At 45.2% G+C, this 14328-nt stretch overlaps 2 protein-coding genes across 3 annotated transcripts; both read left to right on the forward strand.

Annotated features, from left to right (window-relative positions):
• The first annotated feature begins 385 nt into the window (after positions 1-385).
• Positions 386-10323, forward strand: LOC137882439 (zinc finger MIZ domain-containing protein 1-like). Of its 2 annotated transcripts, none has more exons than XM_068724743.1 (18): positions 386-511; positions 951-1068; positions 1257-1474; positions 1588-1789; positions 2101-2376; positions 2483-2665; positions 2776-2853; positions 2952-3120; positions 3225-3366; positions 4434-4644; positions 4750-4855; positions 4944-5104; positions 5191-5258; positions 5337-5405; positions 5498-5742; positions 5859-6022; positions 6179-6460; positions 6559-10323. In XM_068724743.1, the coding sequence occupies exons 1-18, from the start codon at positions 468-470 to the stop codon at positions 6664-6666; spliced, it is 2844 nt and encodes a 947-aa protein (XP_068580844.1). In that variant the 5' UTR covers positions 386-467; the 3' UTR covers positions 6667-10323. The 2 variants fall into 2 exon arrangements, with proteins under 2 accessions (XP_068580844.1, XP_068580845.1); XM_068724744.1 differs by having other exon boundaries at positions 954-1068.
• An 852-nt stretch (positions 10324-11175) lies between these two features.
• ppifb (peptidylprolyl isomerase Fb) lies at positions 11176-14255 on the forward strand. Its single transcript, XM_068724746.1, has 6 exons — positions 11176-11416; positions 11564-11594; positions 12060-12148; positions 12264-12360; positions 13096-13171; positions 13830-14255. Exons 1-6 carry the CDS (start codon positions 11264-11266, stop codon positions 13963-13965), a joined length of 582 nt encoding a protein of 193 aa, XP_068580847.1. The 5' UTR covers positions 11176-11263; the 3' UTR covers positions 13966-14255.
• Positions 14256-14328: the final 73 nt, after the last annotated feature.

Genomic DNA, 14328 nt, shown 5'->3' on the forward strand with positions numbered 1-14328 from the left:
GAAAAGGCTTTTTCAATTTGTTTAAAATGATTTTATTAACATATTTCTTATGATTTTTCATCTTCTACGATGCTTACATGTTCAATGTTGTTGCATAGTGAGACTGTACACCTGTTTTGTTTTGTACCTCGCACAGACAGGACGCATCATTTTGTCAGTCAGGCCATTTGCTTTTTTCCCCCAGAAGCTTCTGTGCCTAAGTTGTTGTTTTCGTCTCCTCTTCTCACATAATCAGATTGTGCAGGTTTTTTTGTTTTGTTTTGAAAGCGCTTGCAGTAGTTATTTCTCACAGGAGTCCGCTGATAACACTCCATTCCTCTGCTCTCTCGCTCTCGCTCTCTCTCTCTCTCTCTCTCTCTCTCTGTCTCTCTCCAGCTCTCCTGTCCTCGTGGTGTGAGGAGCTGGGACGCCTCCTCCTCCTCCGTCACCAGAAGAACAGGCAGAACGAGCCTCCGGGAAAAGTGCCCATGCAACCCCCCATGAGCGCCATGAAGCCCGGCCTCTCGCACGGGTCAGTCCAGTCTTCACACACTGCTGCGCTTTTTGGCTTGTGTGTGAGGTGTGTTTTGTGTGCGTGTTGAAGTGTGTGAACAAGACCAGACCCGGGCCCTTGGGGAAAGCCCTCTCCTCTCCACATGAAGCCCGGTGTTCCTTATGGATCGGTGGGCGGACAAACTGCCAGACTAACCGCTTGTAGCGCAGTCGATACGATGCAAACTGCACCTCGCTACCCCCGAGAACATGCAGTTAATAATTACAACGCGGTGTTTGTGCATCTCAAGAGGAAGTGCGTGTTTTTATTTTACAATCCTAACGATAAAACCTTTGTCTCTTCCTATCGTTCAGCAAGCGCAAATATACTTACTGTGACTGTACTACGGCAAATATGTGTGCAGTGACGCAGGACACGTCTGATTTTGCTTACACGGTGTGTTTTCATCCGTCCTCAGCAGAGATGGGTCTTTTCCCTACGACTCGGTCCCCTGGCAACAGAACACCAATCAGCCTCCAGGTTCGTTGTCGGTGGTTACCACCGTCTGGGGCGTGACCAACACGTCGCAGAGCCAGGTGAGATCCCCGTAACCTGAGCGAGGGAGTAGAAGTGTGTCTGGGTGGACCGCATCTGATAGGAACACCTTTCTGTTTCTCAGCAGTCACACAGACACTACAAGTATATTCTGATTTTTGACTTAACTTAATGTTAAAGCATCCGACATTGACACCCGTGTGTCTCTCTGTACGTCTGTGTCCAACAGGTGTTGGGGAATTCCATGGTGAACAACAACAATCCCATGAACCCTGGGGGCAACCCTATGGGCTCGGGGATGTCCGGTAACAATCCGGGGATGAACTCTCCTCAGTTCCCTGGTTCGCAGCAGCAGTTCCCCAGCAAGGGCAACTCCAACCAGGGCTACATGCAGCAGGGCATGTACGGACGACCCAACTACCCCGGAGGAGGAGGCTTCGGTGGCAAGTGAGTGGACGGTTGATTCGTGACTGTCGCTGCAATGATTCAAAATGCTCACAAAGAATTTGTTCTGTCAGGTAAAGAGGTAACTTCCCACGTTGTGTTGCTCTTTGTCATAGTTACCCTGGAGGGCCTAACGCTGGACCCGGAGGAATGGGAATCCCTCCGCACTCCCGTCCTCCGTCGGACTTCACCCAGCCGGCCGCCGCCGCCGCTGCCGCCGCGGTTGCCGCAGCCGCCGCCACAGCAACCGCCACTGCCACGGCGACTGTAGCTGCCATGCAGGAAACCCAGAACAAAGACATGAACCAATATGGACCGGTATGGACTCGGGCAAACAGTTGATAACACCTCTCTCGCTGTGCTTTTCAATACAGGCAGTAGTAGTACAAGCAAAGGAAGCTGAGAGAAGTTTATTTAGGGTTATTGGTTAACAAGGCTAAATCAATGTTAAGTGTGAATAATTCACTGAAGTTGTAATGGAGCCAAATAGCACATTTAGCTAAGACGAAAGCTAACCGGGACACATTTTTCGTCTTTTTGGACTTTTAATAGACTCCTTTCTCTTGCAAAATGTGCCACATTGAGAGAAAAGCTCTCAGACGGCTGATTGAACATATTTTGTCTTCCAGATGAGTTCCTCTTTCCAGATGGGACCAAACCAGGCGTACAACAGTCAGTTCATGAACCAGCCAGGACCCCGCGGCCCTCCGTCCATCCCCGGGAACATGGGCAGTGGCATGAATGCGTCCAACATGAGCGGACCCCCCATGGGAATGAACCAGCCCAGGGGCCAAGGCATGGGGCCTTTTGGGGCCCACGGACAAAGGATGCCCCAGCAAGGCTATGCGGGACCCCGGCCTCAGGGCATGGGTATGCAGGGCATGAAAAGGCCGTACCCAGGGGAGGTGAGTGGATGTGAATTCAACACGTTCAACCTTCAAGGTCTAGATTGTTTGCTGAATGTGTGTGTGTGTGTGTGTGTGTGTGTGTCCGTCCTCCCTTCATCCACAGCCAAACTATGGTGGGCAGCAGTATGGACCAAACAGCCAGTTCCCGAACCAGCAGGGGCCGTACCCCACACCCAACCCCTCTAGGCCGTTGCCGTCTCCGAACTACCCCGGCCAGAGGATGCCAGGGCAGCAGCTGCCGGGCCAATACCCGCCACCCAGCGGCGCCATGGGCCAGTACTATAAGGTGCAGTAATAATGCTATTCACACAAAAAAAATCCCCAAAAACTTTGAGCAAGGTGTCAGCAGCTTTTTTGAGAAAATAATAATGTTTTATCTGTTTCATCAAATTACAGCAAGAGCCACCTTTTAATGGCCAAACGAATAACTTCCCTGGGAGTGGATATCAGTACGGCCAGGGTAATATGAATGGGGTAAGTCCAGTTGTGTTTCCTCACGTTATCGTTCTCTTGGTTGTGCTGTTTACAGTCCTATGAACATTTCATGAACTAATCGATTGTCTTCTATATAGCCGCCCAGACCGGTGGGTAACTACCCTCACTCCCCAGTGCCAGGCAACCCCACACCTCCAATGACCCCAGGAAGCAACATCCCTCCATACCTATCGCCAAACCAGGACGTGAAGCCACCCTTCCCTCCTGACATCAAACCAAATATCACCACTGTCCCTCCCCCTCCAGGTCAATAACTAATAAAAAAGTCCCAATGAAGAACTCTTAATAGTGGATCATTCCTTTAATAGTTAATGATTTGTCTGACCGTGGTTCTTCTTCGACCAATGTAGCCAACCACAACGAGGAGCTGCGCCTAACGTTCCCGGTGCGAGACGGGGTGGTCCTAGAGCCCTTCAGACTAGAGCACAACCTGGCTGTCAGCAACCACGTCTTCCACTTACGGCCCTCCGTACACCAGACGCTCATGTGGAGGTAAGACGTCATGCAATGAGTCAACACACAGTATCTTTATAAATGTTCTTCCCAGCTATGGTATCTCCTGTAAGAGCTTCATGGTACAATAGTTGTAACAGTTGGTATTTCATGTAGTAAAGAACCGGTCTGGCTCCGACCTCTCAAAATAAACCTTCTCTGGCTCGGTAACCGGGCTTTTCAAAAGATTAAGAGAGAACAAGGGCTTTATGGGAGAGAGAGAGAGAGGAAGCAAGAGAACTGGAACTGTGGTTGAAGTTGCGGTTCTTGAGATTCGGTTTAGGTCCTTGGGGCTCACGGTGTATGTTTTGGGTCTATTTGGTGACAAAAAAAAGCTTAAACGTCCCAATGGGATCCCACAGGGCGCGACTCTAGGGTCACTACTATTTTCCTTTGACATGACCAGCCTTGTTGGTGCACAAACAATTTGGGGGTTAGCCATAACAAGGACATTCAAAATAACTGAAAAACACATTATGTGTCCATTCATGGCTATTTGGATGACTCCCAACTTATACCCAGTTTCACTGTACTCCTTTAACGGTCCGCATGAAACGAAGACCCGCTTTTCAAGAATCTCCATTTCTTCTATTATTCTTTCTGGCTTCACCCGATCATTTGATTCTCGGTCAACAGGGAAATTACGTCGCACATAAGAGACGTGAAGTAAAGAACCGATGGGTATTCTTCAAATCATCTTAACCTTTGGCAATCTGATTGAAAAGGATGTGCGGTCTTACCGTCTGCCGCTGAGAATTGTTTAAAAAAAAAAATTCAAACCCCCACTATTCCCAGCGAACTTGGAGAAGGTCATTCATGCATTCATTTTCTCTGATTTAGATTATTATAATTCCCATTACTCCCCTCTCACACCATCTCCCATCTGGAGCTTATTAAGAGTCTTGCGATGAGAATTATTTCTGGAGCCTCCCACCCTCCTGGTGGTCTGTTTGCTTTAGGATTGATTTGGAGGTTGGAAAGGATACAAACATCAGACTGCGGTTGTCTTTTATGTCCCACAGGACAACACTCACGAATGAATATCTTTACTTTGCTTGTCTGTGCAGATCGGACCTGGAGCTGCAGTTTAAGTGCTACCACCACGAAGACCGTCAGATGAACACCAACTGGCCGGCATCTGTCCAAGTCAGCGTGAACGCCACGCCGCTCACCATCGAGCGGGGCGACAACAAGACCTCCCACAAACCCCTGCACTTGAAACAAGTATGCCAGCCGGGAAGGAACACGATCCAGATCACAGTCACCGCCTGCTGCTGCGTGAGTACACAAATCCGCAGAACCAATAAAAAAAGAAGGTTTATACAAAATGTAAAAGCAATTCAGAAGAGTGTGCGATAGTGACACTGATGTTTCCTCTCGCAGTCGCACTTGTTTGTGCTGCAGCTTGTCCACAGGCCCTCGGTTCGCTCCGTCCTCCAGGGCTTACTGAAGAAGAGGCTTCTGCCTGCAGAGCACTGCATCACCAAAGGTATATGAACAACGAACACGGTCGCCGAACGTCCCGATCGTTCTCAGAGTCCCCTGCTCACTACATTTCTCCCCTCCCTGTCTCCAAGTTAAGAGGAACTTCAGCAGCGTCGCAGCGTCGTCGGGGAACGCGACGCTCAACGGCGAGGATGGCGTGGAGCAGACGGCCATTAAGGTTTCCCTCAAATGTCCAATCACCTTCCGGCGAATACAACTTCCAGCGAGAGGCCATGACTGCAAACACGTTCAGGTAAGCACACCGAGAGTCAAGCAGCGCGCGAAAAGAAGGATTTGGAAATCATTTTACTGGCTGACTTTTTTTTCTCGCTCTTCCAGTGTTTTGATTTGGAATCGTATTTACAACTCAACTGTGAGCGGGGGACATGGCGATGTCCTGTATGCAAGTAAGTATGCAGTATTTGCCCTGATCCACGTAATTGTCTCTCCCAGCATTTTAAGCCCCGTCTCTTTTCTCTCCTCAGTAAAACAGCATTGCTAGAGGGACTCGAAGTGGACCAGTACATGTGGGGAATCTTGAACGCCATTCAAAAGTAACTTCAAAGCAAATTTGTACTGCGTATAGTTTTTTTTTTCCCCCCTCTTCGTTTTCTTGTATCTTAACCTTTCTTCCGTGTTTCACCAGCTCGGAGTTTGAGGAGGTGACCATTGACCCGACATGTAGTTGGCGGCCGGTTGCTATTAAATCTGATATCCACATCAAGGAGGATCCGGATGGACCGCTGGCCAAGAGGTTTAAGACTATGAGCCCCAGCCAGATGATCATGCCCAATGTGATGGAGATGATAGCTCAGCTCGGCCCCGGACCGTCACCGTACCCGTTGTTATCTTCTCAGCAAGGGGGCAACAACAGCGAATACAGCAGCCAAGGCAAGACACACAGTCATTGCACCTCACGGGGGGGCCTCAGTAAACATCGTCTGAATGTTGGGTAGATGCACAAACAATAATAATTTACTGTTTTTTTTTTTTACTTTGTGTGCTAGGCAACAGTTACCAGGGGCACGGGAACTTTGACTTCCCTCACGGCACGCCTGGTGGTACGTCGATGAACGATTTCATGCACGGCCCCCAGCTGTCTCACCCACCCGACATGCCCAACAGCCTGATGACCCAAGACAAGCCACTCTCACACAACATGCCTGACTCAGTGAGTTCAGTCCATCGACTCTGCATTTCAGCTTCTCTTTGTCATTTTCCTCACATTGCTGTGTTTTGCTTTCAACGTTGATCTGTTAAAACTATTTCTGTATGAATCAGGTGTGAGCATTTATATCCCCCCCCCCCCCCCCCCGTCTCCCTGCAGATACCTCACTCTGCAGGCAATGACCAGTCGCATGGTCCTCTGCAGAGCTTACATGCATCTCCACACCCTGGGAGCCAATCGGGACAGCAGCTACACCACAGCGGGCCTCCTCAGCCGTCGCGACAAGCTCCGCCTCCTCAGCAGCAGCAGCAGCAGCAGCAACAGCAGCAGCAGCAACAGCCGCCCGGCCCCAACAGCCATCCCCACGGCGACCTGGCCTTCAACCCCTCCAGCAGTTTGGACAGCCAAGCGGGGTCGGACATGCCTGAGCCGTCTTTAGACGTGAGTCCCAACATTTCAGCAGACGCGTTTCGCTCTCCAGTAATCTTGTGTTCAACGTAAACGGCTAACCAAACCGCCCCTCCTTCCCTTCCTCACAGCTTCTTCCAGAGCTCGCGAACCCAGACGAGCTGTTGTCGTACCTGGACCCGCCAGACCTCCCCAGCAATAGCAACGACGACCTTCTATCGCTCTTCGAAAACAACTGAGGCAAATTCAGACACACATAAACTTTTCTGACTGCCTGCAGTCCCCCCCCCCACCTCCCGAGAACCCAGGGCGGTCCCTCAGTACTTGATAAACACAAAGATGCACTCCCTTTCTCTTCTTCCTCTTGTACAGTTTTCATTGGCCAGCACAGATTGACTGAAAGAGGTAAAAACTCCCAAGACGAGGCGGGATGCGCCCCCCCGCTCCCCCCCCCCCCCGGCGATACTTTTGAACTGTGCAGCTATACTCGGTTATTTTTTTTAACGCCACACACAGGCGTGTATGTGTGCACATTAGGAACGTGTTGTAGCATTTTTTTTTTTTTTTTTTTAATTCATGTTTTTGTTTCCTTTTCGAGAAGAAAAAAAAAAAGGAGTTCAATGTATAAAACAGAAAAAAAAAATAGCTGTTAAAAACCCGCGCTATCTGGCCAGTGTGCGCTACGTCCACCTTTGTTATTCCAACCTGAGAGGCCACAGCTTCCCAGTGTCACAGCTCCATTCCCTGACCGGTCTGGTTAGCCGCACTGTGTTGTTGTCCACCACACATCGTTTAACAAAAAGCACAAGAGGTTCTGGCAATGCAAAATGATCCGTTAGGTCAGTCTGTAGTTGACCAAAAAAAAAAAATGTTTTTAAATCAATTTTTTGCTCAACATTTTAAAAAAGATTTTTTTGGGGGGAAATGATCGGCTTCCACTTTGTCTACAATTGTGATACATACATATTTTTGTCAAAAAGAGGTTTACCTGTTTTTCAGTGGTGAAAAAAAGAGACGATTTTGGCCCCGCTAAAACAAAACAAAAACAAAAGTTTATATTGCACACCAAGAATATAGCGTACCTGTACTTCTACACATTGTATAGCTATCGTGACTTTAGAGGAACGGTACAGTATGAGAGATCTGGGTTCCTGCATCGATCCCGCTGCGTTTACCGCTTCCTGCTACGACTCCTTCCATGCCGGCGTCGCTCGTGTCAGCAATTTTGCAACGATGCATCTCTCTCTCTCACTCTCTCTCTCTCTCTCTCTCTCTCTCTCTCTCTCTCTCTCTCTCTCTCTCTCCTGTTAAAACGATGTGCTGTTAAAAGTAGTCTACAAAGTGCATGTGTGCCAAGCCCTTGTCTAGTGCTGTTCCAAGTGGTAACAAACACAAAAAAAAAAAAAAAGATAGTGTGGTTTTTATCAGTTACTTTGTTTTTCTCCACGGCTCTTTTCTTTGTTTGTACGTTTTGTTTTTTGATTTCTGTCAGATTTAGTATGATTTATTTAACACTAACATTGAAGGGATAATGCTGATATCGGCAATACAGTTATCGTGTATTTGCTGGATATACCGTGTTATGTTTTGTTTGTTTTCTTGTTTGTTTGTTGTTGTTTTTTGTCGCTGCATAATTTAACTATCCATAAATCTTTTGGGGAACTGCTCAACATCACCAAAGTTAGAGGGACGAGAATGGAGAGGGTTTTGTGTTTTGCTTGGTCCTGTGTGTACGACTGCGAGTGTGTGTGTGTGTGTGTGTGTGTGTGTGTGTGTGTGTGTGTGTGTGTGTGTGTGTGTGCGTGTGCGCGAGCGACTGTGAGATTGTGTGCGTGTGTTTCTATTAGAGTGACGGGACGAAATATTGATTTCAAAGAGATATAGGGGAGGACAAATACAGTTTATCCATCACTGCTGTTCAAGAAGTGGCTTTTAAAGCAGTATTGGTGCAGACCTTTTGCCGCGTTTGTTTTCAATTTCCACTTTTTGAGAAGAGTGCTGTTCAGTATGCAAATGTATTATTTTTAAAAAAGAAAAAAAAATGCTATTGTACTGTAAATATCATTGTGAATATTTTTGTATCATCTTGATAATGTTTGTCCTTTTGATCATTAGTCGTCCGACCTAACAGCGTACGCTCCCAGACTCCCATCTAACCACTGACTTTGTTTGTAACCAGCATACGACAGCCGTCTCGCCTCCTTGTTGTGGGGAGGTGCAGTCCAAATGTCTCATAAGCTATTTCCTGCTGGTCGCCGTGCTTTCTAGTCACTTTTCCTCCCAGTGCACTCTGTCTCACACCTGTCATTTATAGACAGGTGTCACATTTTTATGTGCCCCCCCCCCCCCCCCCCCCCCTCCCCCCCCCCCACCTCCCTACACCAGCTCACAGTGATTGTGTAGCCTCGTTTTTTGTTTTTTTTTCCCCGATGCCAAGCGCGATTTGACGCAATATTTTATTGTAACGCTCCGATTGCATTTTATTTAAAAATGTCTATTCATCAATTTATGTTAAGGTTTTATCAGTGATACTGAACAGTAATGGTTTAAACAAAAAGATGTGGCTTTCAGTGTAATTAGTGACCTATGTGAATATCATAATTGTTGCTAATTGTCAATACACAGTGGTATCACAACCATATTTTAAAGAAATCCATGATATTGTTTATATTTTTGTTATAGAAAATGTGGCTTTTTTTAAAAGCATGAGACCATATACATTTTTATCCCCTTTTTTTGTTTTTGGTAAATTATTTTGTACTGGTTTTCTTATTAATCTGTAAGGCTAGAAATCCAATTTCTTTCGACTGTAGCATTGTGCTGATTTAACCACCCTGGTTTTATGTAAACATTATTTTAAGCGTCATTTAAGAAATATTATTTGTTCCAGTTCAGCACACTTGACATGTTGTTTCATATTTATGTCACAAAGAGACATCAAATCAAAAAAAAAAAATCCCTCTTTTAACGACACACTGCCACATTTTCATATTTTTCTGTCTGAATTGAAACTTTCGATCGATTCCCAACGACGTCAATCATCATTTCACATTTCGTTCTCACTTTCAAGTGACCCAATTTGGTGTTAAGGCAGCACCTCAAATATGTAGTGGCACAATCACAATATAGGGCCATTCCTCTGGGGAAAGTTGTTTTTAAAAAAGGAAAAAATAAAAATAAAAAAAATACAGAGAGGAAGGGCACGTTCATCATTGTGGCCTGGAAAGGATGTTGAGGGCAAGGCTAGATCAAACGTCCCAAGGATGCCTGTATATATGTAAATGAATATAGAGACATGTGAACAGAAATGTATTCATTTTCCCTGGGAATGTGCATTGTTTCTTCAGAATAATAAAAAGCTTGCAACCCCTCTACTGGAAGTGGCTGAATATGGAAAATGAAACGTGTTAGTTAGTGTCTGTGGGTATCTCTCAGCATTTTTTGTTCTCCCTATGTACTACACTTTCACCTCTTTCGTTAGGGGAACTGGGACGGCTCTCTTTTACATGTAATATTTAGCCTGAGTGTTCTAGTCTGTCACCTGCATACTCTTGAGGTGCTAAACTAAAAAAAGGTTACAGAGACAATTGTTCGGCGGGATGGGAGGAAGGCCGGTGGGAGGGACGGGTCCAGAAGATTGTAACCAAATCCATAGTTTGTACAATTTTTTTTGATATCATGAGGAGTTGGGAAAAAATCATACAATCTAAGGTGATTCATGCAATGTGGCCATTGTCTCTATTGTGTACATTGTATGTACAATCATTTCATATTCTAAACTGGTCAGAAAATAAAAGGAACTAATTGTGATTTTTAGTCTTGCAGAACTGTATGTAGTTAGATGATGTGACAACCTAATATTTATCTAATAAATATGTATTCAGATGATACCTGTATGTCACTGTGGTCCTGTCTTTTGTGCACTTGCATCATAGTCTTAATTATTATTATTGTTAGTATTATTACACCTGCCTAACTCCCACGGGCTGTTTATGCAAGCAGAAGGTGTAAATTATGGGTATCACATTTTAATTAATGTAGCTTAAGGCCAGCTTGTACTTATGTGGAAATAATAGGAGCCCACATTCATTAACATCCCATAATAAGGGAAACTGACTCATTGGAATGACTTGGAGCAGTTATATGACATATATTATAATAATTTATTACTGTTTTAGCTGCTCGAGGTAGAGCCAGTTTTACACTACATATGTTAGGAAGTTTAGTCCATAAAAGTCTGCAATTTGAAACAAAAAGCTCCATTTGCACTCATGAAATTATATGTTGTGTGATTTTATTCCATGAACCTCTTTTGTACGTTATTCAATCCATTCATATAGATATATGTTGTTTGTCTTGTGCTACTTATATGTTTTGCTGGCATTTCTACAAACCAAAAGGGTTTGCTTGCTGGTGACGCGTGATCACGCGTGATCTCGCGAGATTTCAAACCGGCGCTGCTAAGAGAAAATATACTTCCGGTGGTGGAAGAAACGCTTCCGCATTAACCTTGGGGGCAGGAAATGTACTACAATACGTGAAAGAAACAGGATTGAGTAAAATAATTTAAGTAAATGATAGGACTCTATTTTTGTTTGTTTTATTTTATAAGTTTTGTTTGTTTTGTTTGTTTTTTTTGTAAGGGGATAAATACTCTGGTCCACACTCCAATACAGTAGGTGGCGGAAATGCACCTTTCACTGGATGCCATCCGCCAAAAAACGTAAAAGAAGAAGAAGAAACGCTTCCGCCCCCCTCGTTCTACCCCGTATGTAAGCGTGACTCTTTCTCATTGACGACCCGAGCGAACCAGGGAAACCGCATTACCTTGGAAAAATGTTAATTTTATCAAACAGGGTAAAGTTATGTTCGCTGGTGTTCACCGCCGCGCGCATGTGCAGCAGCGGCCCTGCAGCCGCCAACAAGAACCCGACGGTGTACTTTGACATTGCTGCAGACAACCAGCCTGTCGGGAGGGTAACCTTTGAGGTGAGACCACGATCTAAATGCGTTGCCTTGCACTTATTAATAAGAAAACAAGCACGCTGCTAAACAACCCACAGTGTGAGTCTTGAAGTTTTCCCGGAGAACAAACTGTTCACAGATTTAACCCTGAGGCCCTTTTCTGTTTTGCAGCTCAACGCTGAAGTTGTGCCAAAGACCGCAGGTAAATACTCGGGCTGCACCTGAGCGGCAAATACGACCTGACAGCTTTAGAACACATAACGATGTTATAAAGGATGATGCTTTGCTGTAGAATAAAGTAGCCAAAAAAATGAGTTCAGATCAGTGCAACCTTCCCAAAGTCCAGGAATATTGATCCAATGGCATCATATATATATATATAATGGTACTGATAATACTGCATATTGAGTGCTTTCATTTTTTGATACTTAAAACACATTTTTTGCTGATTCAAACTTCTACTTAAGTAAGGTTTATGTGGTACTCTGAATTTGGTATCCTGGTCAAATCAAGATGTTTGACTTTAGAAACCCAGCACTCAAAAGAAAAAGACAAAAGCACTGCAGGAAATGACTAGTTAGTACACTCAAATATGAAATATGAATCCCCTGATGTTCCGGCGTTTTACTTGAGGACACCGCTGACCTGTGGATCGTCTTTGTTGCAGAGAACTTCAGGGCGTTGTGCACCGGGGAGCACGGCTTCGGTTACAAGGGATCAACGTTCCACAGGGTGATCCCTCAGTTCATGTGTCAGGTAGGCTTCTTCCTCCTTTTTTTGTGTCTCCTTTTTTGTTGTCCAGCATCACAGCTGTTACAGTGACCGAGATCTGTTGTTGTTGTTGTTGTTGTTGTTGTTGTTGTTGTTTCAGGGTGGAGATTTCACTAACCACAATGGAACTGGAGGCAAGTCCATCTATGGATGGAAGTTTCCCGATGAGAACTTCAAGCTGAAGCACACTGGACCTGGTAATCGTCCCGTTCTTTTGTAGAATTAACTTCCTGTTTTCAGGTCCGTATTCCAGCCATCTAAAATCAAAACTCAGTACTTCCTTTGATGCGACAAACGGGACAGGGCAGCGTTAGGAGTGTAATAAGATTTGACTTCACAGTGAGATGCAATGCAAATGCAAAACACTGGAGAAACTGCAGTCTTACGTCTTTTCTACTGTAAAGTATTGGAAACTGATTTAATACAATATTATTATAATGAGCCAAAATCAAACGAAGACCAGGAACAGATTAAATATTTAACAAGTTGAGACCAGTATAAAAGCCGTGTGTGTGTGTGTGTGTGTGTGTGTGTGTGTGTGTGTGTGTGTGTGTGTGTGTGTGTGTGTGTGTGTGTGTGTGTGTGTGTGTGTGTGTGTGTGTGTGTGTGTGTGTGTGTGTGTCCTATTACACCTTTACAAAGAGGGCGTCTCAAAATATTATGTAATGTAATTAAACTCCTTGTCACACGGTTGGTCTTGCGTCATTGTCGCCACCAGGTGGCAGAGTTCTACAAATAGTGTTTTGAGTGATCTGCTTATATATATATATATATATATATATATATATATATTTTCCCAGTGAGATAGTGATGCTCAGTACCAGGACCCTGAACCTTCTTTTCCCGGTGCGACATGTTGATTCAGTGCATCATTTAGAATCGGTTTTGCTCATCGCGTAGTAATGCCTTTTTTTAATTTGCTGCATTTATAGGCATCTTGTCTATGGCCAACGCTGGACCCAACACCAACGGATCCCAGTTCTTCATCTGCACCAGTAAAACAGAATGGTACGTGGCGTCAAAACACAACGTTAACGGGGTCGATGCTGCCTGCAGTCGTACAAATGCGTCTGTGAACAGTGAAGACGCTGTGAGCTAAAACTGAAGAAAACCACTGACGCATCGACATTATTCTCCTTTTTATCTCCCATTTTTCGGGGGTTTTAACTGAACACTACGAGTGTAAAAGCGTCCACATAAACAAGCTTTATCCTGAGTGCTTGGGTTGGCAGTGTGCAGTTCAGGACGCTGCCAACTTTTAAACATTTAGCAGAATGTGAGTCTCGCACAGCGTGGACAAAGAAAGCTTCTACTTGTGTTTCTGCTTCCTCAGGATCCAAACAATCATTCATCACCACTGTGTTCATAGTCCAGTGTGTCAGAGGCCCCTCGCTCCAATATATATATATATATATATATATATATATATATATATGTATATATAGTACATTATACTCCGTCCAGTTGGGAAACTTTGGTAATATGTGTTTAGTAATGTCCGGTTATTGTTAAAATGCTGTGAAGTCTTGTAATGCTTTGACACAACAGTAACAAAAGATTTACACGACGACCTAAAACGGCAGAATCCTCGCGGTCCGACCCTGCAGGGTGCGTGGCGGGTTGTCCCGGAGCCGTGACGATAAACCTCTCGCCGTCTTCATTTTAGGCTGGACGACAAGCACGTCGTCTTTGGCAGCGTGAAGGAGGGACTGGACGTGATCAAGAAGGTGGAGTCCTTCGGTTCTCGATCCGGGCGAACCTCCAAGAGGATCACCATCGCCGACTGCGGAGAGCTCGACTAGACTCCGAGCGGCGGACGCCGTCCACGTCGTCTCCTGCTGTGATTTTCAATGTGAGCGTACGAGGAGGCTTTTCCTCCGTCCCGGTACCGAGCGCTGGCAGTAGACACCGACACTTGACCTCCGTGTCGGTCTTTCTTCAGGGAGCACAGCTAACGCACCTAACTGTGACACTGGTGTAAAATGTGAACTTGTGTTTTTAAGAGATATTAATACACGAGCGTACAGTGACGGGTTTGGGAAAATAGGCATTATATCGCAAAAAATAAAGTCATTTTTTTCTAAATATGAAATTGTTCTTGCCGTCTGTTTTTTTACAGTACATGACCGTAGATGTCAACGCGTTGTAAAGCTTCATAGCGAAGC

This window comes from Cebidichthys violaceus, unplaced genomic scaffold, assembly GCF_023349555.1.
Source record: "Cebidichthys violaceus isolate CVI_PGR_0920_01 unplaced genomic scaffold, fCebVio1.0.p SCAF_318, whole genome shotgun sequence".
NCBI lineage: Eukaryota > Metazoa > Chordata > Actinopteri > Perciformes > Stichaeidae > Cebidichthys > Cebidichthys violaceus.

Coding starts and splice junctions, on each gene's coding strand:
- LOC137882439 (XM_068724743.1), top strand. CDS start 468: ATGCAACCCCCCATGAGCGCCATGAAGCCCGGCCTCTCGCACGG. Junction 2,666..2,775: donor CCATGGGCCAGTACTATAAG/GTGCAGTAATAA, acceptor ATCAAATTACAG/CAAGAGCCACCTTTTAATGG. Junction 2,854..2,951: donor GCCAGGGTAATATGAATGGG/GTAAGTCCAGTT, acceptor TCTTCTATATAG/CCGCCCAGACCGGTGGGTAA.
- ppifb (XM_068724746.1), top strand. CDS start 11,264: ATGTTAATTTTATCAAACAGGGTAAAGTTATGTTCGCTGGTGTTCACC. Junction 12,149..12,263: donor TCCCTCAGTTCATGTGTCAG/GTAGGCTTCTTC, acceptor TTGTTGTTTCAG/GGTGGAGATTTCACTAACCA. Junction 13,172..13,829: donor TGCACCAGTAAAACAGAATG/GTACGTGGCGTC, acceptor TCTTCATTTTAG/GCTGGACGACAAGCACGTCG.